General features: G+C 40.3%; 1 protein-coding gene across 1 annotated transcript in view; it reads right to left on the bottom strand.

The window, feature by feature from the left end:
- LOC107741301 (astrotactin-2-like) overlaps nt 1–11647 on the bottom strand; it is a 151132-nt gene that overhangs the window by 49528 nt on the left and 89957 nt on the right. The window contains exon 2 of the mRNA XM_016554031.1: nt 8382–8569. Coding sequence (XP_016409517.1) covers nt 8382–8567 — 186 coding nt within the window. The 5' untranslated portion in view covers nt 8568–8569. The remainder of the gene's footprint in view (nt 1–8381; nt 8570–11647) is intronic.

Here is an 11647-nt window from a genome sequence, read left to right as displayed (position 1 = left end):
TGTGTGTTATATATAAGCGTTTTGAAAAGTGGGGACATGGGGTAATGTCCTGAAAAGTCACCTTCTCCTTGTAATACCTATGTCATACCTTTGTCATTATACAAATGTATGTCCTCATTTGTCACAAAAACGCGCACACACACACACACACACACACACGTGTTTTTTGATTTGCAGTGAACCAAAGCAAAGCAAAAGGCTGCAAGTGCTCAGCTTGTTACACACTGAAAACCTAAAATTGCCTAGAAAATATTGATAATCTCAGTGAATATTTGGTAGCACATGTTTTGGAAAATACAAACGGGTGTGGTGTTTTTTGTGGCCACCAATGACATTTCTAAACCTCTCTACTGGCAGTTTGGTCCACTCTTTTGCAAAATGATTCAATTATCTGCGATTTGAATGGTGCCAACTGCTGTTTTCCGGTCTCTATTGATATTCAATGGGATATAAATCGGGCCACTTCAGAGCACTCCACCTTTTGTTCTTCAACCATCCCTGGGTATTTTCGAGCTTGGGGTCAATGCTCTGCTAGAACATGACCTTCAATGGAGACACTGTGCTGCATAATGCAGAGGTCATCTCCTGATTTAATGATGCCTTGCTCATATTCAAGACACCCAAAATAATATGAAACTTATTAAAATATTTCACATGTCCTAGAATAAACATCTGATCACTGCCTAGCCGTCTAGTGGATTTCTGTCAACCTTGTAAGGTAATCACACTCACGACAAAGAAGAAGATGAAGAATAACAGTCTTTAATGATCCACACAGTAAATTTCTTAAGGATTTCCATTGTGGTTGGGTTTTTTTATTAGAGAATATTTAATACGCCTATGTGAAAAGAGTGTTAAACTATGTGGAAAAACATGCTGCACATTGAAATAGACACTGAATGATATTTAATATGTCAAAGGTTTGTAAAGTCATGTAGCCTACACCCATGAAACTTTTATGCTTAAAGCTTACCTTGATTGAATCGTGTTTTTATAATTCATTTTTAGAGGCTGCTACGTTTTGTTTTTTTTTTTGCCGTGGGATACCATGAAAATTAAATTTAGTTAAATAATTTACAGTTTTTACCTCTGATATTATAACAGTGATTAAGAATTAAAGTTAATTATTGACTCGGAAGTATGCGGACATCTTTTTGTCGGTGCTGTTGCCATGGTGAATCATAATTTCGGAGCTCCATTGATCATGACTTCTCATAGTCGTGGTGCACGAGCTAAACTCAGAGTCAACCTACTCAGAGTCGACTGAACTAACACAATTTAGCTGTTCTGAAACCAAAAACTCAGAGTTTCCCATCTCAGGGTAAGTCAACTCAGAAATCAAGTTTTAACCTCCTTATTGAAATGGGCCCCAGGTGTGCAGTAGTTTGGATAACACATAAAAATAATAATAGTTTAATAATTTACCGTTCTGCCAGTTTTTACCTCTGATATTATAACAGTGATTAAGAATTAACGTTACGCATTGACTCGGAAGTATGCGGACATCTTTTTGTCGGTGCTGTTGCCATGGTGAATCATAATTTCGGAGCTCCATTGATCATGACTTCTCATAGTCGTGGTGCACGAGCTAAACTCAGAGTCAACCTACTCAGAGTCGACTGAACTAACACAATTTAGCTGTTCTGAATCCGAAAACTCAGAGTTTCCCATCTCAGGGTAAGTCAATTCAGAGTTTGAGTTTCAACTCAGAGTTGGTTGAACCTCCTTATTGAAACGGGCCCCAGCTCATCTCTCATCTTCTGAACAGGGGATCAAACCTGAGATAACAAACAAGTGAGTGTGAACAGAGGCTGAGCGACAGCTCGCTGGCGGAAGAGCACTGCTCAACACCTTCAATCTGTCACTGCCTTGACAGAATTACAGTTAATGATGCTCATTGAAAATGCCAGGGCACCGCTGGCCGCTCGCGCACGCAGACAAATACATCTTGTTTTCATGAAGCGGAGAATAGCTTCTCTCTATGGATGCTCATTTTTAGCCGCTCCAGTTCTGTTCTTCCGCGTCTACATGATATCAGTCAGTGTGTGTGACTCTGGAGGCGGATTGAGGATAAATGTGAAGGTGTGTGTGAAATGTCTTCTGGAAAACACACTCCACTGGAGATGATGTGTATTATAGTAGATGCTTATTGTTGCTCAGGGACTGATTTTGCACCTGACTGTTGAACTCTGCTGCTGAAGCTCAACGTTTACAGAAACTACTATAATGGATAACATACTGAAAACGTTTCCTTACAATATTTTTTAAATAATAATAATAATAAATAATAATAATAATAATAATATAGTATGTTTTAATTAATAATATAGTATTTTTTATTTGTATTTATTTATTTATTTGTTTTACTTTTCAGATCTTCAGCCCTTTTTCCCTAATGCAGAGAGAGTGAGTGCACACAGCTGCCAGGTTGGTAAAATTAAGTAAAACGATGGGCAGAAAATGTATCCATTCAAGAGAAAAGCTCTGACTGGGGGATTTAAACTCTTGAAATCTGGCAACTGCAACCATGACCACTTGAGGAGGCTTGTTACAATGCAATATAACGCAAATGGAAAAATCAGTCCTAAATGTACAATTTTCAGTAACCGAAAGATCTGCAGTCAATTATTTAGCTGAGCATTTTGCATTTTGCGATGCAGCTCGAGTTCTTGAAGGAGAACGTCACTAGGTTACATATGTAACCCTAGTTCCCCGAGGGAACGAGATGCTGCTTCGCAAAACGCTTTGCGACACATCTCGAGTTCCTGAAGGGGAACTACATTGTAATGCCAGTGATTTGGCAACAGTGTGATTCACTGATTCAAGTGCGTGATATTACGTACATCCACCATGGCTCTCTGCGGGACTGGGTAGTACCGTCTCTACAAATATCAATGTTATTAGTTTAACCAATACAAAAAAATAAAAAATAAAAAATCGTATCAGCTCACAGCTGAAAAATGTAATGCTGTTTTACAGTATCAAAGCCATTTGTGTTGATGACAAGCTTCTGTTTGTGTGAGTGTTTGAGAGAGCGAAAAAGCGATGTCCCTAGATATTACAAGTAATTTTGCAAAAATCATTCAAATCGTCATTTTTATCATGTGACCCTGGACCACAAAACCAGTCATAAGGGTCTTTTTTTTTTTTTTATTGAGATTTATATATCATCTGAAAGTTGAATAAATAAAATTTTCATTGATGTATGGTTTGTTAGGATAGGACAATATTTGGCTGAGATACAACTATTTGAAAATCTGGAATCTGAGGGTGCAAAAAAAATCAAAATACTGAGAAAATCGCCTTTAAAGTTGTCCAAATGAAGTTCGTAGCAATGCATATTACTAATCAAAAATTAAGTTTTGATATATTTACAGTAGGAAATTTACAAAATATTTTCATGGAACATGATCTTTACTTAATATCCTAATGATTTTTGGCATAAAAGAAAAATCGATAGTTTTGACCAATACAATGTTTTTTTTGGCTATTGCTAAATATATACCCAAGTGACTTAACACTGGTTTTGTGGTCCAGGGTCACATATTGTTTAATATGTCTTTCGCTGCGAGTAGGCTGTGTGGCTCTTTGAAACGAAACTAACATAGAAACGTGTGCATATAGAGAATGAGCCTTAGAATTCATAGCCAATCTCACCAAAAACCATTGCCATAGTCTAATCATTTTCAAAGCAATACAGTAGTATCATTGGACCTGTCACGTATAGTCCAGAAGAAGACGAAGATGGTGACAGCAGCAAAATTAAATTGAATAAATAACTCAGAAGATAATCCACAAGCAAGACAGTGTGTCAAACACAACAATCAACAAATGAATAGAAACACAGAGCAACATAAACACAAGGCAAATGAGGGAACTAATGAATAACACCTGTGATGATTAATGAATGTCCATGACAACAAATGAGAAGCGGGAACTGAAACCAAGGAACACAAACTAAAAGTCCATGAATATGATACTAAAACAACACGAGGCGGAGGCGGGGATCTGGAAGACCGCGGTGGAGGCGGAGCGACTGAGAACTAGAGGTCTGCCTGAGCCCGGCCCATACCCGAGATCATTTGACGTGGCCCGACCCGAACTGTTAAATTTACAACCCGAACCCGAAATGGGTTTCTCACAACACATAACGTTTTGCAAGATGCTGTATTTCAGGATTGCATGCATCCGTCAGTAAACAAATATGTGTAAACCAACAGTTTAAACAGAGAAAAAGCACGTCGTTACCAATTATGAAACGTTGCTATGTAACAACACAGGTGCAACAGTCATAAATTCCTCTTGAATCTCGAACTTCTAACTTCAAAACAGAGTTCGCGGAAAGTGTTGCACAACTATTTACACAAATATATCCTTTTCAGCATGAGTTGTGAAGGAAGAGAACGGCATCGACAGGTGATGGTTTCAGCGCCGTCCTCCTCTCACTAAAAGTTACTCCAGCAGCACTGAAGTTTCTCTCGCTGCTGCTACTACTTGCAGGGATGCAGAGTATAAAACGGGCCAGTCTTGACAGTAATGGGAAAAAGCCGCTGTTGTTTTTCCACCAACCCAAGAGACACCGCTCCTCTTCCATGTCGTGGTTGCGGCTGATGTATTGCTGAACTTCATCAACAGTTTTATTCAGGGGCACGTTTATTGACTCCTCAAACTCTGCCACTACAGTCTTGCTTCTTTTAGTTGCCGGTTCAACAGCTGGCTCGCCACCACGGGTAAAGCTGGCTATCCAAAGCCTGGCTTCTTGGTGGATATTCTCTCTGTCAGGGTTAGACAGCATCCGGAGCTGACAGAATTTTGGCCATAGAATTATGGGAAGTTTATGCAGCGTCTCAATTTTGATTTTGCCATTCAGCCATTTGAGATGTCGCTCACGAATAAGCGCTTAAGCTGCTCATGCCACAAAATAACCAGGTTAAGTGTGGGATACTGGTCGCCATCTAGTTCGCTCTGAGCCTGGTAGAATGGGCGAAGAAATTCCAGCAGTAACTCTTAAGACACCTGTCGATTATTCGGCTTTCTCCGCGTTTGTCAAGTTTTTCATGAAGCTCAGTGTATACCTCTTTAATCGATTCCAAGGTAAGGAACACAGTGCTGAACCTGGTGTCTGACATTTGTATGACAGTTTTTGTTAACTGGTTTATTATACCTGTTTGCTTGACGCATCTTTGCTGCCAACAAAGTCTGTGTGACCTCTGGTGCGCAGTCTGGTAGTTCGTCACAATCAAGTGCACGTCTGAGTACTGTGTTATAAACATGGTCCTGACAATCCAGCCGATGATACAGTGAGAGTGCAGCAATTATGTTTGATCCCTGATCAGTGACCCAGACGACTTTGTTCATAACACAAACATCATATCCAAGTACAGAAACAAGCTGCCACTGTTATTCTCACCGTATGTTGTCACCGGTTTTTGCTTCTTCAGGGGGGAACATCGCTGTAGCAACTCTGCTTCAAAGCAAAAATTCTGGAGTGATGTAGTGGCAAGTGATTGTTAAGAAACTGTTCTTGCGGTAATCATCAGTCCACATGTCAGTGGTCATCCGAACACTAATATCCGATATTTCTTTGAGCACTGTCCGTCGTTTTGAGGCCGCAGCTTCCTTACATCTCCGAGAGATGGAAGTGGGATCAGGCAGCACACTCTCCGCTGGGACGCGGCCATAGGTAACCTGCTTTTGAACGAGTGCATCCACGGTCAATGTGTCGCTGTAGAGAAGATGTACCTGTCTTCTTACTGTCGTAGGCCAAGGCAGCTTTGCAAGCCCTAAACTGCACGTAACCGCTGAGCTCTTTATTGCTTGTAAGGACAAGATCGTAATTCCTCCATTGTGCAGTTTTTCCTGCATTGTTTGACACTGTAATGAGTTTCCCCTCACAATTTTTTTGCTTTATCACACTCATTTTGTCTATCGTGTTATGATAGAAAAAGCGCGCGAGATCAGGAGCACATGCGCAAAAGTTATATATGCCAAAAAATATATATTTACATAGCCTATATATATATTGTGAGGAGTGGGGGCGGGGCCGAGAGCCGTGGGAACGGAGCGAGGCCGGTGGAGTGATTGCTAATGAGCGACACCTGCACTCACTCACCGGTCTCGAGTCTCAACCCGAACCTGGCCCAAGCCCAAGGCTATTAGTTAAACATTAACCTGAACCCAACCTGAAGCCCGAAGGGTAGAAGACCTCTACTGAGGACCAAGGAGGAGCCGGAGGGGAGGAGGAGCCCGACTGAGCCAGAGGGAGGCGAAGCCAGAGGAGTGGAATCCCATAGCGATGGAGGGTCGACAACTGACCAAGGCAGAGCCAGAGGGACAAGGTAGCCCACTGGAGCCAGTGGGATGACGGGCCACGGTGGAGTCGAGGGAGCTAGGAGACAAGGCAGAGCCGATGGGTTGAAGGGCTGAGGTGGAATCCAGGCCTCGGATGCTGGAGGCGGCGACAGGGGTTCCTCACACCAAGGCAGAGCTGGAGACTGGAAGACGCACAACGAGACAAAGCTCCAGGATGGCACTGACTGAGGGTGAGCTGAGGGGTTTAGAGGAACCAGCTGAGAAAGGGCAGCAGGACTGGAAGATATATAGAGAGGAGGCAAAACAGAGGAACTGGCAGGGGATGAAGATGACTGGACAGCGGGAGTGGCTGAGGAGACTGAAGAATTGCACAACATCCAATCAAAAATAAAAAAAGTCACTTAAATAAATTTGGAGAGGAGGTGGGAGAGGGAGGCTGGGAGGGAACACAGAAGGCCCAGGGCTCAGGGATTCAGGAGGGTCAGGGCTGGACGGAACCAGCGGGAAGACAGATAATTCACTAAATCAGTGTCTTGAACTTATTGGGGCCGACAGTTTATGGACTACATACACACATCTGTGAGGAAACAGAGAATGTTTTCTGACTGAAAATACAGAACAGGAGAGAATGGTGTTTGTTTATTTTGCTAAGTGGAAACTGCGGTTTGGTTCTGATGCAATAACGGATATTGAGCTGCTTGTCTTTATTTTTCTCTTCTCTCTGCTGCTCATGTAAAGCTTGTGGATGCTGTTTTGAGTGCACTGTAAAAATCGAGTGTGAATTTACAGTATTTTCCTGTGTTTAAGTGTTCAGATTTCCGAGAAACACGCCTGGATTGCAGCAGTGACGTGAGAAGGCTGGATAGCAACTAGCAACTCTAGGATATACAGCACACATTTTGATTCAGGTAAGTAAATGTCTTTTTTTTTTTCTTCATTTAATTATTTGTATTTCTTTGCGTAAATTTTTCAAGTATGATGTGGTATAATTTAAAGGGTTAGTTCACCCCAAAATGAAAATTCTGTCATTAATTACTCACCCTCATGTCGTTCCAAACCCGTAAGACCTCCGTTCATCTTCGGAAAACACAAATTAAGATATTTTTGATGGAATCTAATATAAGAATCTAATATAGACAGCAACACAACTGAAATGTTCCCAGACAGAAACGTAGCAAGGACAATCGGTAAAACAGTCCATGTGACATTAGTGGCTCAACTTCAATTTTGCGAAGCTACGAGAATACTTTTTGTGCGCAAAGAAAACAAAAATGATGACTTTATTCAACAATTCTTCTCACCCGAGTTACAGTCTTCCGCCATTTACCCTAAGTGTAAACAACGCTGATTACGTTCATGTGCCCGTTTCCCCCCTAATGGAAATAACACCGATTACGTTCTTAGGTACTTTTCAAAATGGCAGAAGACGTAACTTGGGGGAGAAGAATCATTAAATAAATTGTTATTTTTGTTTTCTTTGCGCACAAAAAGTATTCTCGTAGCTTCGCAAAATCGAAGTTGAGCCACTGATGTCACATGGACTGTTTTACCGATTACCCTTGCTACGTTTCTGTCTGGGAACATTTCTGTTGTGTTGCTGTCTATGGGAGGGTCAGAGAGCTCTCAGATTCCATCAAAAATATCTTAATTGGTGTTCTGAAGATGAACGAAGGTGTTACGGGTTTGGAACGACATGAGGGTGAGTAATTAATGACTGAATTTTCATTTTGGGGTGAACTAATCCTTTAAGCCAGCATTGTGGTTTCGTCATTGCTTTGAGTATTTTTCTCTCATTCTTAGTCTCGTCTAAGAGCAGTGGTCTGCCAGAGCACCACTGTGTGACGAACCCATTGCAGTTGTATGCAAAGTGCAAGAAACTATATGCACTCAAAGATCTGCATCCAGTGAAAATTATACTTAAAAATTGAAGGCAGCAACTGAACTTGAGTTGATTTTTGTTTTGTTTTTTTGGAATATCTAAATCCAGATGGTCTGTGAGCCAGATGAGCTGTGATGGTGTTAGTTGTGTTTTGTACAGATGTGTGTGTGTGTGTGTGTTCAGTCCTCACCATGACGGAGATGTGCAGCAGGTGCATGTGTTCGTGCAGGACGTGTGGTGGTTCCCGGACGGTGGGCTGCGTGACCTGCGACTGCTGCTCAGAGCTGCTCATAGCCACGTGGAAATACAGCGTCCCGTTCTCCAGCCACTGCTGCTTCCAGTGCACCTGCGAGATGTCCGGCCCCGTCCCCGACATCTCTGTGAGACACGGACAAAACACCGGTCAGCTGTGGGCTGGATTTAACGGTCATGAAAATAATGTTACAGTGCAAAAAATCATAATGGCAAAAACAGGCCTGATTAAATGTTGATGTACGTTGATTATTTGAGACTGTATATGGTGTCATAGTATAATACGCTCATCCTGTAATTATATAATATACAATATATAAACATCAGCGGTCAAAAGTTTGGAATAATTAAGATTTTTCAGTGGTTTTGAAAGAAGTCTCTTCTGCTCCCCAAGGCTGCATTTATTTGATCAAACAGTAATAAAGTGAAATATTATTCCAATTTAAAATAACCATTTTCTAATTTAATAGATTACAATATGAATCATTCTAATGATTATATATAAAGGTTGTGGATGGATTTGGTGGTTGTGACTCTTCCTGAGCCTCCATCTGTGCCCTTAGGCTCTGGTAGCGAACTCTGACATCAGTGCTGAGTAATTATGACATCCTGGCAAAGACATCCATTTGCCCAGCTTCAAACAGGTTTTTCCGAGCATCAAATAGCAGGTAAACGGGCTCCCTTTATACTGACACTCTTTTGATTTCTCTAACGGTTCTTGACGTCTTCAAACTAAAAGCGGCATTGTCAGATGTATCCAACTTCAACTGGAAGAACGGTACCTCTAACTTTCTGATATCTGACAAGTTTCAAGTGTTTATTAGTTCACTTAAGTCCTCAAAGTTACGGAGATAACCACAAACTTAAAACAATGATTCAAACAAAATACAGTCAAAATTAATTTAGTTCAGCCAAAGCGAACATTCTGTCATCACTTACTCTCATATCACTCATGACTTGCTTTAAAAAAAAAAAAGCAGATATTTAGCAAAATGTTCATACTGCTCATTAACTTACAATAAAAGGAAAGAGTGACCAGGAGGTGTCAAGCTCCAAAAATGACAAAAAACATAAAGAAAATGATTGCGTCATGCACTGTAAGTCTTCAGAAGTCTTACGATAGCTTGCCGTGACAAACAGACCAAAATTGAATTCAGTAAAAAAAGATTTGCCAATGCATTTAAATCCTGTTTGCACATGTGCATAAAATGTTAAAACAAGTTAATCTAAAATTAAAACTATTAAAAAGTGTTTGTTGCTCAAATAAATAAATGCATTCACTTAAATATAAATATTAGATGAAAAACTTCAACTTAAAAAAGCTTAAATAAAAAACATAAATGTTGCCTTGCCAACTGAAATAAAATAGATGTGCTAAAACAACAATTAAAATAAATCTGAATAAAAAAAAAAAATAAATAAAAAAAAAAGCATGAAAGCACATAACAAAATTACTATAAAATTACAACGAAAATCGAAAATTACATTACATTAGCATTTATGCATTTGGCAGATGATTTCATCCAAAGGGACTCATACTGTATTCGAGGTATTCATTACATGAGTTCATGCATTCCCTGGGAATCGAACCACATGAACAGAACTACAGGAACATTTAGGGAAAAAAAAGCAAATGAAAGACAACGGTTTGGAATGACATGAGGGTGAGTAAATGAGAGTGTTTTCATTCTGAACTCTTATATTAATTCCAGCTGTAGTTTAATTTTTAGAGATTTTTTTTTTTTTTTTTCCCGTCTGATCTGTCTTCTGGACTTGTACACAAAATGCATTGCAGTAATTTAATTGATAGTAAGAAAGAATTACATACTCTAAACCAGGGCTGTCCAAACTCGGTCCTCGAGGGCCGGTGTTCTGCAGAGTTTAGCTCCAACTTGCCTCAACACACTGGAAGTTTCTATGCCTAGTAAGAGCCTGATTAGCTGGTTCAGGTGTGTTTAATTAGGGTTGGAGCTAAACTCTGCAGGACACCGGCCCTCCAGGACCGAGACAGCCCTGCTCTAAACATTAAACATTCTAGTCACTTGCTCATAAAAGAAAATCAGCAACTGGTATCAGAATCGACCCATTTTATTATAATAAAATTGGCAATCGTTGGCCATGAAAAACTGAAAATTCATAATCGGTGCATCCCTATTAATTATTCCTCATGACTTTCGCTCACCTCATCCGTAGTCAACAAATAACTCTTAAATCAGTCAGTCTGGTAGGAATGAGAATAACACACGGTTCACAAGCACCGCTGGATTGATTTGCAATAATTCTTGATTCCAAATCATTTTCAGAGATTTGCTTCATAGACTTCAGTCCTCAAAGCATCATCAAAAACCTCCAGCGTGTCATTGTATACAGCTCTATGCAGCTGTGAGTGAGAACTGCACCAGTGCTGTTATTTGGGAAGGAATCGAGTCCTTGAAGGCGGAGTGAGCGATCTGACTCCAGCGCGGATGAAATGCGGCCAGATAGGGATCAGATACGTGGGATGGGTTTTCCATCGACTCAGGTTTGTGTTTTGACCGCTCGGTGGGACCTAAGGAGCAAAGAGCAAGAAGCTTGATATTTTCAAAGGAGCTGCAGATGTGAGGCATAGCTGTTTCACCAGTAACGAGGAGCAGGAAATTGATCCTGGAAGAGCACAGAGTGGCCTGAGAACGGGACATTCGGATCTCAGGAAGCTCCTGACCTTTAACACAAGTGCCGGATGTCCAGAGGAAGACATTATTGCTCTGATATTTCTCTTTCAGATCTCTGGAGACTTCAGGGACTTCGAAGTTAAGCTTCATTTAAGTATGGCCCTTGTCAAAAAGAAGTGCACTTAACTCTATTTAATGTGTTTCTTAACACACTTAAGTAGAAAGTGCACTTTGTAATAATGTCAAATTAAAAGTTATACATTAAAATTTCATTTTAAATCATGTTTTAATAAAATTCTGTCATGCTTTAAAGAAGTACACTTATTTTGATGTGCTGACTAACATACAAAAAAGCACATGTAAAATACTTGAGACTTAAAGTACATCAGAAAAAAAATATTGAGAAATTTAGCATTACATTAGCATTACAGCGAATGGGTGCCGTCAGAATGAGAGTCCAAACAGCTGATAAAACCATCATAATAATCCTAAACAAATCCTTTTGGGCTTGTAAACAGTGCTTGATTTGTGCAGATCTCTCTCCTGATTCAGG

This window comes from Sinocyclocheilus rhinocerous, unplaced genomic scaffold, assembly GCF_001515625.1.
Source record: "Sinocyclocheilus rhinocerous isolate Xijiao unplaced genomic scaffold, SAMN03320098_v1.1 scaffold2446, whole genome shotgun sequence".
In the NCBI taxonomy this organism is placed as follows: Eukaryota; Metazoa; Chordata; class Actinopteri; order Cypriniformes; family Cyprinidae; genus Sinocyclocheilus; species Sinocyclocheilus rhinocerous.
This window is presented reverse-complemented; position numbering and strand designations above follow the sequence as displayed.